Raw genomic sequence first — 18,255 nt, 5'->3', positions numbered from 1 at the left:
CCGTTTGTTTTAGCTTTTTTTCTTATTCAGTGTTGTTTGTAGTGTTCCTGATCGTTGTAGTGTTGTGCTCCTGTAGTGCTCCTCATCGTTGAACGATGCCCAAGTTGAGGCCAACCCGTGCCAGCGTCCTTTGTGACCAGCTTTTGTATTTAGATTTGAGTTGGGCGGACTTGGAAGACCTTTTTCTCGGCTACCGGGAGCCAAAGCCACGCCAGTACAAATCGAGCGGCGGCCTGCTCCACGTCAACAGCTTCGATGAAGAGGAGTTCCGGAGGATGTTCCGCTTCGAGAAGCAGCACCTCGACTTGCTCAAGGGGGAACTGAGAGTGCCGGATGTAATCCGAAGCAGCCAAGGTGTGAAAGTTTCGGGCCAGGAGGCACTCCTGATGGGTCTGCGGCGGCTGGCATACCCCAACAGGTGGTGGGACTTAGAGCCGATGTTCGGTCGTCATTCGTCGTCCATGTCCAGTGTGGTGAACCATCTGTTCAACCACGTCGAGACCACGTTTGGCCACCTGTTGGGAGACCTCAACTCCCATCAGTGGCTTACCGTGGACGACCTCCCGGAGTTGGCCGAGGTTAGTACATGCTTGCTTACGTTACTCTTCAGCGTGGTGTATTGCACTCGCCGAGTTATGAAATACAGAAGGTACTGACTACAGTGACGGGGCCCATCGCTTTAAGATCTGCGCTACAGTGACGGGGCCCCGTCACTTTAAAAGAATCACTACAGTGACGGGGCCCTCTCAATATAACAAAATCAAAACCAGCCGATTAGCCGCCGCTTCTCGTTCTGTGATTTTGTGTTGTGGAGATCTGCCGCTGACTACGGACGTTGTAGTCCGTGGTTCGATTCTCGCACCGTGGTATTTTTTTTTGTGTGTGTGTGTGTGCGTGCGTGCGTGCGTGTGTGTGTGTGTGTGTGTGTGTGTGGCTGCGTGGTTAGCGTTTTGTAACAGCAAAACCATTCACACGGTTAGAGCAGTCGGTCTTGGTTTTTTACTGAAGCGGCCGAACCGCTCCCGCTCACTGGAGCCAAGGCCGACGTAGCCATCGCCAGTTACGCCCGATCTCCTGTAATTATTACCAGTGATTAATAATTAACAGTGACTCTGGCTAGTCAGTGAGCGGAAGCGGTTTGGCCGGTTAGATAAAAATCAAGACCGACTGCTCTCACTGAAATATTGTGAAGCGGGCGTCGGGTGGCGGCTTGGAGATCCGTTCGGATAGAGCTAGAGTTAGTCCGACCATGTGTAATTATTAATAATGATTTGTAATTATGAGTAATTCTGGCTAGTCAGTGAGCGGTAGCGGTTTGGCCGGTTGGGTAAAAATCAAGAGAGGCTGCTCTCAAAGCGAATTGTGTTTCCTCTGGACGGAAATTTAGTGACAGCTGCCGTTCCTTCTGGACGGAACGCTAGACACAGCCTTTCCATAAACAAGCGCCAGGCAGCGCATGCGCCAGGCAGCTCGTGCGAACGACTGACTGGCAAAACACGTGTAGTGCATGAACAGATGAGGGGGCCCGTTACTGTAGTGCAGATTGTAAAGCGACGGGCCCCGTCACTGTAGTCAGTACCAACACAGAAACCCGGGGTCCGTCCGGCATGACACTTCTTTAAATAAGAGAGCCGAGGATCACATTCCTGCCAATTACATTCCGTGCACTGCATTGTAGTGTATTGCTCATAGCAACCAGCGATGTAAAAGGTGGCTCATAGCAACCAGCGATGCAGTGAGGTCCACCTTTTGAAAGCTTTTTTCAATTTCAGAACAATAAAGACTACATTAAGACAAGTCAAATAGGGAACATGTATGAACAGAGCAATTGCTCCTTTTTAGTGCTAAAGAACTACTATGAGATCCTCCTGTGTTAAGCAGCCGACCTGGCATTTTTTTTTCTTTTTGTGCGTGCTAGTACGGTTACAAGCTTTCCTCGCATTGCGTGTTTAATTAAGACTTTCTTCACTGCAGGCTGTGCACAACAGAGGAGCTGCGTTGACAAATTGCTGGGGCTTTGTGGATGGCACTGCAAGGCCCATCTGCCGGCCATCCGTGGAGCAGAGGATCTACTTCTCGGGGCACAAGAGGGTCCATGCAGTCAAGTACCAGGCCATCATGTGTGCTAATGGCATAGTGTGCGAACTGGATGGGCCTTACCCAGGGCACAGGCATGATGCTGGTGAGTGTAGCTATTGTCGCCCGGCGTAGACCACAATAGCTGCGAAGGCAAAGGACACTTGTAGTGCTTGGTAAAGAGCACTTGTGGTATCGGGGCATGAGCGCAAAGTTTAACCTTTGTAGACAATAATGCGATTTTCAGCTACTAAGAAATATGAACACATTGCCATGTTTTCGACCAGCTCATTCTACAGCCATCTTTGCGTAATCTGAAGCAGAGACCTTTAACCAGCCAGCAACCGAGCAAAGTTCCGAATTCAGTGTCTCGAGGACAGCACGCCCCGAAGGTGAGATGTGTAAAGTGACCGTATTGTCCAAGAATGAAAGTAACGAAGAGCACCTTACAAAGACAAATCTTTCATTTGTCCCAATTTCTTATTTTAAATGAAAAAGACGCGAGTGGCGGCTTGCGCGCACGCTGGCTGCCAGTGACTGCGAACCAGCTGCCTATGGCTTGTTACAGGCCGTCCATACTTTCGGCCAAAAGCAGGACCAACCGCTTTCTCGAAGCAGGGGGCTGGGAGAGCACCCTACGTTGCTATTTTTCACGAGAATCTTCTACAGCTTTGAATTTGACGCCTTTGGCGCTGTCATGTCAATGGCAAGGTAAAGAAAATACTAATTAGCCGATGTTTCGACACGCACGGTTAAAAAAATTCAATGCCCTTCTACTATATGAAGGATGGCCAGTGGAGCTGTGGGGCATAATGTTAGTCATCTCGTGGCTCATTGTCATATAATTTATTTCGCGATAGTTCCGGTAAAACAACATTTACAGCCACTTCCTGTAACCCATCTCCCTCCGTGGATGGGTATTGCCAGCAGACGGCATTTACTTTTCGTTTTACAACTTCACTACTGACTCAATAACACCAAATTTGGAGCCGTTTTCTGTAATCATACTAACCTGAGGCGGGCAACAACGCAGCACGAGAACATACTAGCCGTGCTGGGGTTGTACCTGCTCCCCACCACGGTTCTCGGTCGGCCCGCAATAGACTTCTCTCACGTGAAGAAGTCACACAGCATCACTGTTTCTGCCGCCGTCGCTATCCACCTTGACCACACATCCCTCCTCAACGCTTAGGAGCGCCTATGGCGATCCCTCCAGTCTAATTCCTGCACCAGTTGTACCTTCCCACACAGACCAATTCCTGCGCCAGTCGTACCTTCCCTCACAAGGTCCATTCCTCTCAGTTCCCTTCCCCTAACTTTCTCTGTGACTGCCTTGACGCCTTCTCTCACACCATGTGGCCTGTCCTCGCAAGTCTCACGCCGCCGCCCCCCCTCCACCACCTAGCCATCTGCAGCAGTGAGCAGTGGTAGGACTTGTTGGGCCACTCGGAAGCGGGGGTGCAGCTACTTGTGGTTGACCGAGCCGCCGCCCTAGCCACCGCAGCCACAACGTGTTCCTAAGCCAACTTGCTCGTAAAATAAGGGGATTTCTTTCTCTCACCTTCACAAATAGGTAACCATGCTTCCCGGCGAAACGCTCAGTGTGGGAAAGCCAGCCTACAAAAACCAAGATTACACCGATCTTTTCAAAGTCGGCTTCACCTCTACGCGCAAATGCACTGTTAGCAGACTCACTTTAGGGAAAACATAAGCCGTCTTCTGATGAAAAATATGAAGGCCGTTGGACTACTTTTATGATTTTGTTTTATCCTCACTGGGATGTTTTTTTTTTTTTTGGGGGGGGGGGGCAGTTAGAAAAACTTGCCTCAGAAGGAGCGTGATGCGACGTTACACCCGACTGCCGTATAGCCCAGACGTAGAGCAGCTCCGCTGTTAAAAACTCCTTGCCCGACTCTGTAGCAGAGCGATAGTTGTTTCAATTAGGGCAGTATTTCTGAGGGTGCGTGAACAGAAATGGACAACGTCCCAAGTCTTAATGGTTCTGGATAACTTTGCTTCGGATATTTAGGTACGGCCACATGATAAAGCTTAACATTGCGTTCTCATAACTAATCTTAGCGGCTTTATTTTCCTAATTTATTATGTGTAGTTTTAGGGGTTCGGTATATATTTCTTTTGTTTTTGTCATTTTTGATGATTATTTTTTCACACCGCCACAAGTTCGTGACATCCCGATGAGGTTTATGAACACTCACATCACCTACAAGCAGAGGCCAGCTTTTGTAGGTGCCCTTGCTTGTCACCGTCCGCCTTCCTTGCGTATCGCAATCTTTGCCGCCTGTATGAGTCCCATCTCTATGACATCGTCTTGTGTGGGTGGTGCTTCAGCGGCTTAGCATGCGGTCTTATAAATGATTTACGACCCAATCATTCAATATAAAGGGACTTGAGCGCACCACTTTGAAGCCAGTTTTGGGTGATAGCTTCACATGCCTTGGCTGCAAATGTGGAGGAGGGTGTAGTGCAACTCCTTTATGCACGTGTGGTGCTGTTTTAGCTCCTTTCTCCTCCCAGAATCAGTTGGAAGCACACAATGCGCAAGTGTTCTCTGCCCTCTTGGGGGCCCGTTTGATATGTTTGCCCCTTCGAGTGGGTGTGGATGTGAATGACTGCGTACTGCCGTTCCATGTCCCTGGAACGTGCTAGCTTCTTGCGTAGCCGACAGTCGAGTAGCTGCTCTTATGAGGTCATGCAATAGGAGCTTCGTCATGCACCCAATAGATTTGCATTGAGGACCAAATTATTGTTTGGCGCTTTTTGCCCTTAGTTGGCCTTGCGCCATTAAACTCCAAACATCATCATCATTGAGGACCAAATTGCCACTCACAAAATTTAGACTTTCCAATTTATAGACCGTTGGCAGCATTCTTTCCCTCCAAATTGCAATGAGATTTCATCTTTTTTACAGCCAAGCTGAATATTTCTCGGATTCCCCATTTTAGGTGTGCGGAAAAATCGGCGGCAGAAATTTTCATGGAGGGAGTTTGGTTACTGAAAAGGGCTGTCATTTCTGTTTTATCAAAACTATACAAAAATGTATGAAAATCAGCTGCTCCGACAATTCTTAGATCGAGCATGTGTCCCAGGTTTTCAGCAGCAGTCGGTGTTCCGTGAATGTGTGGGGAACCGTAACGAGGAACTGCCTTGGCCCCCTAATTAGGCTTCCACGCCTTTTCAACCCACCCACATCCTGCCAAGTCATCGAGAATGAGCTCATCGCCAATGCCCTGAACGGGCCCTTCAAAGAGGGGTGCTACATCTCACAACAAGATCGAAGCCCCTTCCGCACTTTCAAAGCTGTTTAGCGGTTACTGGAAGAGCGCGATGTCCGGCTGTACGAGTAGCCTCTGAATGGGGCCGACTTGCACCCCATAGAGAGCATTCTTGGGGAAACGAAAGATATTTTCTACCTCACCACGACGACCGTCGACTATTTGTGGCTGGCTGTAAAGGCGGAATGGGAAGTCAGGGCATGGTGATGTACGCCTCATAGGTACGCCTCATTTCCCCGCAGAATTCATGACACCATTAGGGTGGAAGGTGCTTTGTAGCATGTAAATTACTTTCACGTAAATTATTAAAGTAAACCATTTTCGTGTGATTTTTGTTTGAAAACATGCAAATTATTTTCATGCATTGAAAATTTAAATTAATCGTTCAGTCAAGAACCTACAGTTCACTATAGTTGGGTGTGGTATCGCCTCACACTCCTTCCGGAGCAGGTTTTCCTGCCACGGAAAAAACCAGTTCCCAGTATAGACAAATAGATAAACCTTATAAAAATAAAAAAAGGTACTAGGACATCCATATTTTAGGGAGGCTTTTATTGCCCCTGCAGAAATGCCTTCTAGCAACGCATCTGTCCTAAAGGTGAAGCCAACTAACAAAAAATCAGTGTAAGCTTGGTTTTTGTAAGCTGGCTTTTCCACATTGCCTGTTCCGCAGTGAAGCATGGCCATTTACGGATATAGTATGATTACAGAATTTTCATTTTTAGCACAGCAATACCGTGTTTGCAAGGTGCGCCCCACTATAGCGCAGTGAGGCCTTTGGAAGACCGTTACGCCCAGTACGGCATGCCAGCAGAGCGGTAATTAAACATATCAGATAGGGCGGCAAGTGCAGTGCGAACGCACTCTTAGACCGGCGCTCCTTGGTTCCCGTCGGCACCCATACGCGGTGCAGCAATGCAGTTTGGCCACCGCTTGCGTGCTCCGTTTACTTCTGCGCAATCCTGTACATGCATGGTTGTCTGAGCAGCCTTGCTTGTGTGACTGAACAAAGTTGTTTTCCAGAAGGGAGTTGAGTGCACTAACACGCTATCTCATTGTCTGCATTTTTCGCAGGTATGCTGAGGGAAAGTGGGCTGTACGAAAAGCTGCAACGGCTGGTGCAAGGGACAACATACACGATATATGGCGACCCTGCGTACCCGTTGCGGCCACTGCTGATGCGGCCATATGCAGGCTCATCCCTGAGCCCGCAGCAGCAGAACTTTAACAGCACCATGAGCACCGTGCGCCAGGCAGTTGAATGGGGTTTTGGGAAGACAGTAAATCTGTTTGCCTTCCTTGACTTCAAAAAAAATCAAAAACTTCTGCTACAGAATGTGCCACAAATGTACAAGGTGCCTACAATTCTCACAAATTGCCACACGTCTATCTATGGCAGCCAAGTAGGCATGTTTTTCGGCCTGCGGCCACCATCATTGCATGAATATTTGCACTAGCCTACCGTGCTGCATGTTTAGACATCCAGAGTAGTATGAAACGGCACTCTAGCCATGCCTGCAGCGATCAGCTAGAGTGTCATTGGATGACACTCTAGACACTGCGTATATTTTTTCCGTGCAGGCTGCGAGTAGATGCGTAACTCTTGAGCAGATGTGTGTTGCTGTATGCCCTTAGATAAGGTGGTGGTGCTGATTGCTATTTGATTTTTAATGTATAAATGCAATATTCATGCATGCGCGGCCTGCACTACAATTTTTATTTATAATTTTGCGTGACTTGTACATTTAGTGGCGCAGACCCCGTCAAGTTGCTTTTGTTGGCTTTTTGTCTGTGTAAACATCTGTCCATGAGCACCACAGCTTGGCCCGTGGCGTTGGGTGATTGTGTTTACCATGTCTCCCTCTTCTAAGTAAGTATCGTTGGACATGCATACACATTGTAGTGTGTGAGGTGAACCGAAAGACAGTCAGTTTCTTGGAGCAAAAGAACACGCAAAAGTGGCGAAAGTGCTTTGCGTTGTCTCAAATTACAGGGTGCAGACCAAGTTGATGCCTTATTTGTGGACGATCCCTGGTTTGCAGCTACCTCAGCCCAGTTGCGCAGGGGTGGGGTTAGCAATGGGGCACAATGTATGCCAGAAGTATTGGTCATGTTGAAGGTGGGACGTTGTTTGTGCAGACACTCTTCTGGGGCCCAGCTTGAGGAGGAGGTGGTGGTTTGAGACCCCAGTTGGGAACCAGATTTAGGCGCCTTCTTTCTGTCTGTTTGCTGTTTACATCTGCTCCTTTTCGGTCGATGTGCGCGCTCCACGGTGCTTGAAGGTCCACCCCCCCGAAGTAAAATGGTTGCGCCCACTTTTGGAGGAGGAGGAGGAACAAACTTTATTAACAGTGAAGTCGAGCGGGATCGTGGTCGGGGTCCTCATTCCAGGACTCCGTTGGTGCGGCCTGCCGTCTTCGCCCTTTCAGCGAGCCAAAGCTGCTTACTCAGGTCTGAGCTGGCAAGCTCACTCTCCCACTGCTCGTGAGTTGCATTAGGGATTGGATCAATGTCTGGGTTTGACTGGCAGGCCCAAACCATGTGGTATAGCGTAGCTTGGCTGCCGCAGTATTTGCACAGGGGGTAGTATAATGTGGGGTGGATGGTGTGTAGCCGCGTGGGGTGTGGAAATGTGTTGGTTTGAAGCCGTCGAAGGGTGACTTGTTGTTCTTTTGTTAGCTGGTCGGCCGGCGGCGGGAAGGTGCGTCGTGTGAGCATGTAGTGTTGGGTGATGTCGCTGTATGTGATGAGTGAGTGACGGGTCCTCTCATCATCTTCTTGCGGTGCCCGGCGAGCAAGTTCTCGGGCGTAAGCGTGCGCCGCTTGATTACCGCGAAGAGACGAGTGAGCAGGTGTCCAGATAATCTTGACTGTTCTCTTGGGGGGGTTCTGGGTTATAATTCGTGCAGCTACCTTAGAAATTCTCCCAGCCGTGTACGTTCGACACGCCGCTTGTGAGTCCGTAATGATGGTCGTGGCTTGGGTCTGCGTTATGGCTAGTGCAAGGGCAACTTCTTCTGCTTCGAGGATGGTGGACTTACGAAGGGTGACACTTGTAATGAGAGAAGTGGGGGTGGCGACGACCGCTGTTTTAGTGTTTGCACGCGCGTAGTCCGCTGCGTCGGTGAAGACTGTCGTACTCGAGTCGCCGTATTGTCTTTCGAGGGCCAGCGCCCTGGCCGTTCTTCTGCCTTCGTGATGCTGGGGGCTCATGTTTCTTGGAAGTGGGGGAACGTTTAGCTTGGATCTTATATCCCAGGGTATGTCTACCGCAGTATCTGCTTCCGTTGGCGACATGAGCCCCACGTTCGAGAGTACTTGGCGTCCTGTGGGCGTAGTACTTAGTCGCGCTTTTTGGGCATTCAGGTGCGCTTCCGTAAGTTCGTCTAGGGTGTTATGTACTCCCAGAGCCATCAGACGAGCGGTAGAAGTGCTGGTAGGAAGTGCGAGGGCTTGTTTGTAGGCCTTGCGTATGATGGTGTCAATCTTCCGGCGTTCTGTTGCCAAGAGGGTGGCGTAGGGAGCGACGTACGTTATTCTCGAAATTATGAAGGCTTGGACCAGACGCAGCATGTCCTGTTCCTTCATGCCATGATTTTGGTTGGCAATGCGGCGAAGCATCCTGACAATTTGGGTGGTGGACGAGTCCAGTTTTTTTATTAGTTGGGTGTTTTTGCAATCTGCCTGATATATCATGCCGAGTATTTTGATGGTTTGGGTGGGATGGATTTTGGTCCCATCCATTGTGATGTAGATGTCCGTGGTTGTATCTCGGCGGCGTTTTTGCACCATGACAAGCTCCGATTTCTCAGGCGCGCAGGTGAGACCACACCCTTTGGCGTAGGCATTCACCACGTCTGCAGCCTGTTGGAGGCGGTCCTGCATGGTTCCTGCGGACCCTTTGCTTACCCAGATAGTGATATCGTCGGCGTAAATGCCGTGCTTAATGTCCGGGATTTTGTTCAACTCTTTTGGCAGGTTTATCAGGGCTATATTAAAAAGTATTGGAGACAGGACAGCGCCTTGCGGCGTACCCCTACTTCCGCATATCAAGGGGTCGCATCGCAGGTCGCCCACCTTGATGACAGCTTGCCGGCCCGTAAGAAAGTCGCGGACGTATCCGTACATTTTTTCGCCGCAGCCGAGGTAGCTGAGGTTCGTTAGGATGGCGGCATGAGCAACGTTGTCGAAGGCCCCCTTGAGGTCTAACGTGAGGATGGCCTTGGGCGTGGTCTTACTGGCCGATTCGAAGATGTCGGTTTTCAGTTGCAGTAGGATATCTTGTGTTGAAAGGTGAGGACGAAACCCGAACATCGTATGTGGCATCTGTTCAGTTCTTTCTAAATATCTTTGCAGCCTGTCTAGAACAACGTGCTCCATAACCTTCCCGACGCAGGAGGTGAGGGAGATCGGGCGGAGGTTGTCGACGCATGGCGTCTTGCCCGGTTTTGGTAGAAATCTCACCTCTGCCTCCTTCCATGCAGTCGGGAGGATGCTGGCAGTCCAGCACTCATTCATGTAGGAGGTCAGAGCACCGATGGAAGCGTCGTCTAGGTTTGCCAGAGCCTTGTTCGTTATTTTGTCCATACCCGGTGAGGTGTTCCGCCGGATCTTAGCCAGGGCCGCCCGTACCTCAGCCGTTGTTATTGGCTGATCAAGAGTGGGGTTCTGAGATCCAGTGTATGGCGGTGCAGGATCCTTGGGGGTGGCTGGGAAATATTTATCCTTCAGGTTACACATGAGGTCTTTTTCAGAGCCTGGGTATTGATGTATGATAGACCGCATCGTCTTTTTACTTTCTCCCCTGCTCTTGGTGGGATCTATAAGGCATCTAAGAATGTTCCAGGTCTTGGAAGTGGTGAGTCTTCCATTGAAGCTGTCACACATGTTTAGCCAATTCTGGCGGCTGAGGTCCGCCGCGTACTGGGCCGCTTCCTTGTTTAGTTTGGCGATTCTTAAGCGAAGCTTCCTGTTATGCCTTTGCTTTCTCCATCTGCGGAGTAGGCTGCGCCGGGCTTCCCAGAGATGAAGCAAGTGATTGTCTACCGCCGGTGTTTGATTAGACATTTGAATTTTCTTTGTATGGTTCATAATGTCGTTGCATAATTCTTCGGTCCATGCGCGTATGTCTTCTATCGTGTTGGTCTGTTCCTGATTTCTCTTTTTCCTTATCGCATCCCAGTCTGTTAATTTCGCTTCTCCTATTTTTCTTCTGTAGTACGGCCCATATACTTTGGTCTCGATGATCATATGATCACTGCCCAAATTTTCTTCATGGCTCCTCCAACTGACATTGGAGAGGTTTGCTGTTAACGTGAGATCCGGGCAGGTATCTCTCGTTGTGCTTGTGCCGATCCTAGTAGGCGTGAATGGGTCATTAATAAGGGTGAGATTCTCTTCGTGTAGGATATCTGAAAGTTCTTTGCCTCGTTTGGTTTGATAAGTGTAGCCCCAGGCTGGGTAGGGGACTTCAACGCCGCCCACTTTTGGAATGCAAGGCTTTTTGTCCGTGCTCTTGACATCTGTATGCTTGTGTATGTCAAACAAACTTATTGTTTGATTGAAGAGTGCAGCGGATTGACAGATGCTATTGTCAAGGAACCCGTTTCCTTTAAATTTAACTGTTTGTTTTTTCTTGTTTCTTCTTTTTTTCATAGTTTGTTTACTGTTACCGATACGTTTTGGATATCAGATTACCTTTTAACCATTTTGTTTCACGTTCTCAATTCCTTTTGTTGTTTGCTGCTACCTGTATGTTTTCGTAATTAATAAACTGTTACCATGAATTGCATTTTCATTGCCATTGGTGCTTTTGATTGTCCCCACCCCCCTCCCCTCAAGGCCAGCAGCACTTAAAATCTGACCTCTTAAAAACCATAGACTGCAAGATACAGAAATGACAGCCACAGCAACGCCACCTGTATTAACATTGCCTGACGCGTCGCGCGTTTTTCAATGGGAAGGGTAGGGACGCTTAGTTCAGGCACTGATCCGCTATGTGGCGCTTGCCGGCGGACATCTCGCCTTACGTCACTGCTCGCGAGTCGCGAACGCTGCACCCACTTCTACTACGTGTGTCTGTCAGCTTGCCTGTTGGGCTTCAAGGGCCGTTTCGCTTACATCTTAGCCGCGACGGGGCGCTAGTTCTGTGGCGCACTGGGGATCTCGTTCAACGTGTCGCTCGCTTCATACTTGCTGCATCTTTCCAAAGATAAAGACGGAGGCAGACTGAAATAGTGTAAGAACATACTGATTGTCGGCTAGACGTATAGCTAACAGAAAAACGATATTTTTCTGCTGGGGCAGCCATTATTTTACTGATATTTTTCTTTCTGGAGTATTTGCAGAAGAAAACTTGCGTGCACGTTTTTTGTTCAGGCGATCACTTCTACGATTACTTTCCAATAATATCACGTGCTTGTAAACTTCAAAAAATTATAGGAAACAAAAGGATAAGCAGCTGGGATCCCGCCACGCTGTCCGGGCGCTTTACAGTACAGTCCTCAATTTCAGAAGTGCGTACGGATGCGGAGTGCGAACAGCGGTTTCAAAACAATACCTAAATGCGGAGGGGATAGAGGTGGGATGCCCCACTCAGAAAATTTCAGGGCCTGTGATCCGAGTAGATAAGCGCGCAAAGCCGGCATCAGCCTGCGGCAGCGCAAGGGATTGTGCTTCGTGACAAAGGAAGTTTTATCAGTGACAGACCAAGACAGACAGGCATGGTGAAAAACAAGAAGGCGTAGGAGCGCCGCCTCGGGAACGCTAAACAAACTTTCCACTATTTTGCATAGTTTCCGAGAAGCGGCGCTGGCTGGCGGACACGACAGCACGCTGGAAGGCTACGGAGCGGGGAAGGGTAGGAGAGAGCAACAGGAGAGTGGCTGTTTGGCCATTTTTCGCTCACGCGTTAGGCATTGTTTATACAGGCGGCGTTGGCCACAGTATGGGTGTGCTGGTCCAATTGGCCATTATAAATTGGAAATTGTAAAACCGGAATTGAGAAGAGTGCAACCATTATGGCTAGTACGTGAGCAGTGGCTGGAGATGTTTTGAAGGCAACTACAATTCTCATAACAGGCATTGCCATGGATTGGCTGTTATACCCAACTTTTTCCATTTGCTGGGCTTGCAGTAGTGACAAAGCAGCTGACTGTACATTTACGTTTTTGCTGTTTGCATTGTCTTTTGAATTTTCCCTGGTTAATGCCTTGGCGCTGCAGGGTAAACTAAGAACACCTATTCAAGCGGCCTGTAAAATGGCTTTTAGAGGGTGCTGCAAGAGCCGGTGCAGGCTCAACGTTCACAATATACGAAAAACGTGCATGCCCATTACGCCCCTTGCTCATGTGCCCATTGCCACGTGCATCTCTGAGCCCGCAGCAGCATCGGCACTGCATGCCAAAAAGTGAGGCCTCTTTTTAACAGCGAAGCTGTTTACCAAATCGTTTGACTTCCGCATCCACAGTTAAAAGAATAAAAAAATGCCCAGCGCTCGTGTGTGTGCCACGCGGCAACTAACCAGCGTCCCCGGCACACATTTGTCAAGCCAAACATACGACATTGTTGACCAAGATTAGATGAAAAAAAAAACAGTGTATGCACACACTGTCTAGTGATCATCACTTCCAAAAACGTGAAGGAAGCTCATGCGTATAGTGATGATGGAGTAAAGACCGTTGCAGCAGCAGCGAAGAAGTAAATTGGCTACGATAGTGGACTTATATTGTTGTTGTGGTCATGAAAGTTGCATACAGCTTTGCTACCTTCATGTCTTAAGCATAACTGTTCCCCCCCCCCTTTTTTTTTTAAAGGCTGCAAACTTGTTTGCTTTCTAAAAGCTTGAGAATTAGGAACCATTCCACTCTGCGAAAGTGGTTGACCAGCAAAGTGGTTTAAAATACACATCACACACAAGTGGTTATCAAGCTTACATATATTTATTTCCCTCATCATTTGGTAGTGGCAGGTAAGGGTGAATCTCAAAAAGAAAGAAGGAAAATCTTGAAAAGTAAGAAACCCAACATGCAATCCCTCAGTGCCAGGACACACGAAAACTTTCAAACAAATTTGCACTTCTCAAAGAGGACAACAAGGATAGTGTAAGATAGGCTAAACGACAACCCAGAAATGACAATCACAGATTAAGCAGGTGTGGGGGAACAGCATGTAGGAAACAAACTAAAAAGCTAACTTGGAAAACGAAGGAACTACTTGTGAAACGTGAGATCATAAAGGTGTCAAGTACGGTGAATCAACTTCAATCAGCAGAGCTGACAAAGCTGATTACTACAAGTTTAGCAAATGACATTCGTGCGTACAACATGGCAGTGATCCAGGAAACACTGGAACTAGGAGGAAGTTTGAAAACAGCTAAGAGGAAGACAATGTATGCACTCAGAGACAAGAAGGGCAACATTACACACAACAAGGACAAGGCAATAAAAGTAGCCGAACATTTCAACACCAGCCTGTATGCCAGCGACGTTAGACCAGGGGAAACTGAGGGAATGAGCTTAGCTTGTAATGTCCAACTACAGTCGAGCCCGCATATAACAGCCCCACCTAAAACGAACTTTCTCTCATAACGAACAAAACCGGTGTGACGGTCAAAATATACGTTATTTCAATGACATGAAATCCCATGCACATTGAACGACTTTGAGCCCTGCCGATCGGTTACAGCAAATGACCGCACCGCAATGTGGGTTGAAACGACGGCCTCTTCCCAGCTCTGCCGGCTACATGCTACTGAAGTGGTTCATCGACGCACGGGCTTTCGACATTCCATTAAGTGGCCCAATGATGCTACGCAAAGCCAGAGACTTCGAATTTTGCCCAGGCAATGGGTGGCTACATCGGTTCAATGTGCGGCACGGCATTGTTTTTAAGTCGATTGTCGGCGAGGCGGCGTCCGCAAGTGACCAAGATGCTGCAGCGTGGCTTGAAAAAAATGGAGTAGTTATTTCAAGCTATGCGAAGTGTGACGTATATAACGCAAATTGAACGGTGTTATTTTGCCAGATGTTTCCCGATAAAACGCATGCTATGAAAAGCGACACATGCACTGGCAGGAAGCATAGCAAAGTGCACGTCCCACTATTTCTGTGCACTAACATGGATGGCAGCGACCAGCGCATGCCCTTCATCATCCTAAAATCGAACGAGCCACATTGCTTTAGGAGCTATGTGCCTGTGCACTACAGGCCTAACGCTGAGGCGTAGATGACGTGCGATTTATTCGTGGAGTGGCTGAGCGAGTTCGACCGTGACATGCAGAAACAAGGCATGCACGCGCTGCTCGTAATTGATAACTGCTCTGCGCTCCACGTGCAAACTTCCCCGACGGCAGTGACCCCCCTTACAAAAATGGTTATTGAGATTGAATTGAAAGTCAATTGACTTTACTCAGTACAATGTGTTGAGAGTCAATTGACTTTGAATAGAAATTTTGTTTTGAGTTCTCGTTGAAAATTGGCCGCCGTGTTTCAATTGAAACTCAACGCTCTGTTTCAATTGAAAGTCTATTGACTATAGTCAACATGTCCGTTGATTTCCAATTCACTTTCAGTTGACTCTCAATACACTTTTCCTGTTGAGTTCCTGTGGTGATGTATCAATTGAAAGTCTATTGAGAAAAGTCGGTGGAGTTCCAGTTGAGTCTGTGTTGACTATCTATTGATTCTCCTGTTGAGTTCCTGTTGAGAAATGTCAAATGAAAACCTATTGAGCATATTCAAGACAGCCCGTTTGATTTTATCAAGTTTTTTTATTTTATCAAGTCTTGTGATTTGATTTTATCAAGCCTTTTATCAAGTTATTTCACCAATTGCCTCGTAAAGTTCAGTTGACTGTACTAAATATATAGTGAGTCTGCTTCAATAATGCAAAAAATCAAGGTGTGCATTGAGCAGGTGAAATAGTGAGGTGTTTCGTGGCAACGCTTGCTTTATTGCTCACAAAAGCAGCACGGGAGGACTAGAGCCTTGCAGGGTCCACTTGGCTACTTGACTGTGTAGCCTGCAAAATACAACAAGAAACAGACTTGTTTGTTTCCACCAGTATAGTACGAAATGATTGCGTCCCTTCTTATTAAGCATGCTGGTCTAAGTAGCTTGCTATTTTATATGTTAGATGGTTTATATTTTCCGAAAGCAAGGCAAGGAGACAGCAGTTCAAAAAATGTATAAGCTTGTATCAGGTTTTAATGCATCAAGGCAAGCTAACCACATCAATTAATTTTACAATGGGTAGGGAGTGGAACGTCTTTACTTGAATGCCTTCCGCATTAAAGCACCTGCAATCCAGAGGAATGACTATGTCCGCAGGGAGCCACAAAATCACCCGCATGGGCTAGTTATCGTGTCTTCCACATCTTTGAGGCCCAAAAGAAATCCGCTTAGGCCTATCAAGACTGGGTGAGCCACTACCAAACCTGTCCAAAAGCATACCTGTCAACTAGTGGATTTTGTTTTGTGAAATTTCAATGCTGGAAATGTCAAAAGAAAATTATATAACTGTCAACTTGCATAAGCTGGTTTACAAAATTGTAGCCTTGATTAAAAAAAAACTAGTGTCAGATGGTACTGTAAACTAAAGTTACTACAGGAGGCAATCATTGCAAATGGCTTTATGAATGAATGAGCGCATAATACTTTGTGCTTACCGACTAGTGGTGGAAAAAAATTACATGAACCGTGAAAGAAAAAAAAAACTTGCCAGAAAGAACGTGACAGAAAAAAATATGTAAGTTGAATTTCGCAGTCTTTCACACTCTTGTAACGCTGAAGTATGGTGTGTGCCTTGCAGTACGTATAACAAACAAGTAGCACTAAGCAGAAGCTTGAAGGGATCATATGAGATATGGGTATATCCACATTTTTGCCTTAATCGTAACAATGCCAGAGGAGTGTCCCAGTATAACAATGTCGTGATGCCAGTTTACACACAACGAGAACACGAAAGTTTTGTTTGGTGAGAGGAAAAAACAGCAGAGTTGCTGTAAATGAGAAAAAATATAAAAGCTTTTTTTTCCCTTTGCTTGGCGAGATTTTCTATACAGCAGCAGCACTAAAACAGTACAGTGATACCGTGCCGACCAATCATTTGGGTAATTCCTAGAGGCAGAACATTTGTCACAACAGATCGACTAAGCCCTCGCGCAATGCCGGTGTAGCATCAGTCAGTGGCACGTCTGACGCCACGTTCAGACAAAACGTGGCGTCAGACGATTTTGCTATTACTCACACCACATTCAGCCCAACTAATTCAAAACTGCTCCGAGCAATGCAATCAGAAGGTTGTGATTATAAGCAATGGCAAATTTCAATTTATGCTAGCAAGTCGAGCAAGTGCTTAGTCAAAACCGGTGTTCATCAGTTTGAAAGTTTGACGCCTGTACATGTTCTAGCGCAAACTGCCTAGCACCTGAGACAAAAATTGGCAAATGAGAAATTCCCAGAAAGATACGTGGAGAGAATTGGCACTTTGTGGTAAAAGACTAATATATAACAGTGTGCAGTCTGTTTCCAACTACTCCTTACGCAGCACATTTTTTTCTTCATTGGTTTTAAAACCAAAGTGTCTGCTTGCCTTTAGGGTGTCAAGGTAATGCATCAGACTTGTGTAAAGATGCTTTGGGTTCAAACCCTAGCTTCTGCGGATACACAGTCTCTATTTCCCAAAAGCAATAAATGAATTTGTTATATTCTTGGGCATTATTTCTTTAGCTGGAATGAAGTACGTTTTAGGCCACGTTTGTCACCTGAGTCACTGCTCTGCACTCAGGGAACACTCTTTCTCCAAACAATCGTTCAAATAAGGAAGCAAATATATTGCCGGCAGCCAGCACTTTAGCTTGTAAGTATATTTTACCGCCATGTCTCCTAACTGGTTGAACACACTATACTGTTTGTGACTGGTAGATCTGCCTCTCAGCCTAGCGCTGTCAGGTGTGTTGCATAGCGCAGTATTAGTGCGTCTGTTATTGATCCGACAGGCACTTGTTCGATTCGACCTCCTTCATTTTTTTTCATTTTCGTTAACTTCGTTCGTCAAACATTTTATTTACCTTAATCATCGTGTTCTTTCTTTTTTTAGGACACTTCGTATCAGGCAATACAGGGCTTCTGCTCCGTTCTGTAGCAGCACTGCGTCTAGAATTTTATTCATTCATCACTTGCCTTCAAAGGTTTTGTTAGACCTTTAGCTTAAGATACATACAAACATACTACACGCGAAAACAATACAGCAGCGCGAAAGACAGTAAAACTACCGATTGATGTCAAAATGTGTGCCGGTACAATAGCCCCTTCAATTTGTTACACTTACGTACGGTATTTTTGAAAAGCTGAAGTGAAATCGTACCCTTTAGGTCGATCTCGAGACGGCATGCATAAAAACACTGTTTATATAGCGAGAAATAACCAAGTCGTGAGTATAGCCATTCAGGTAGGTCTGCACAACGTTAGTCATGATGAAATGTACAGGAGCGCTCGGAAAGAATGAACTTACCTTATAACAACGTCGCTCCCAGCGGGGCTACCAGCGTGGTGAAATTGACGGGTTCCATAGCGTGGCTAACAGGGATGGTAACACCTCACTTCGCAAGCTTCTTCACCGTACGATCACAGCGCACAAACACAACACGACACACAAAGGATGTTCACCGGCGGTAGAAGAGCGCATACGATGGCTTTTCCTTCAATAAATTCGATGTATCGCCAGCTGCACTGCAATGTCTGACCTTCGATGCTGGTTGAAAATATTCGCACACGGCACATAAATCGCCCACAACACGAGGAAAGCTATAAATTTGCACAGAACAGCGAGAACGACCGCACCACCGCACCACGCCGGACCCCGCACATCCGGGATTGCGACCAAG

At 47.2% G+C, this 18,255-nt stretch overlaps 1 protein-coding gene across 1 annotated transcript; it reads left to right on the top strand.

Moving 5' to 3' along the window:
* The first annotated feature begins 41 nt into the window (after positions 1 to 41).
* Positions 42 to 6,882, top strand: LOC144160929 (uncharacterized). The gene is made up of 3 exons (XM_077692015.1): positions 42 to 578; positions 1,975 to 2,182; positions 6,444 to 6,882. Exons 1-3 carry the CDS (start codon positions 96 to 98, stop codon positions 6,824 to 6,826), a joined length of 1,074 nt encoding a protein of 357 aa, XP_077548141.1. The 5' UTR covers positions 42 to 95; the 3' UTR covers positions 6,827 to 6,882.
* Positions 6,883 to 18,255: the final 11,373 nt, after the last annotated feature.

This window comes from Haemaphysalis longicornis, unplaced genomic scaffold (genome assembly GCF_048455015.1).
Source record: "Haemaphysalis longicornis isolate Haplotype H1 unplaced genomic scaffold, Haemaphysalis longicornis Haplotype H1 scaffold_11, whole genome shotgun sequence".
In the NCBI taxonomy this organism is placed as follows: Eukaryota; Metazoa; Arthropoda; class Arachnida; order Ixodida; family Ixodidae; genus Haemaphysalis; species Haemaphysalis longicornis.
The sequence above is the reverse complement of the archived record's forward strand: the minus strand, read 5'-3'. Positions and strand labels throughout refer to the sequence as shown.

Coding starts and splice junctions, on each gene's coding strand:
- LOC144160929 (XM_077692015.1), top strand. CDS start 96: ATGCCCAAGTTGAGGCCAACCCGTGCCAGCGTCCTTTGTGACCAGCTT. Junction 579..1,974: donor ACCTCCCGGAGTTGGCCGAG/GTTAGTACATGC, acceptor TCTTCACTGCAG/GCTGTGCACAACAGAGGAGC. Junction 2,183..6,443: donor AGGGCACAGGCATGATGCTG/GTGAGTGTAGCT, acceptor CATTTTTCGCAG/GTATGCTGAGGGAAAGTGGG.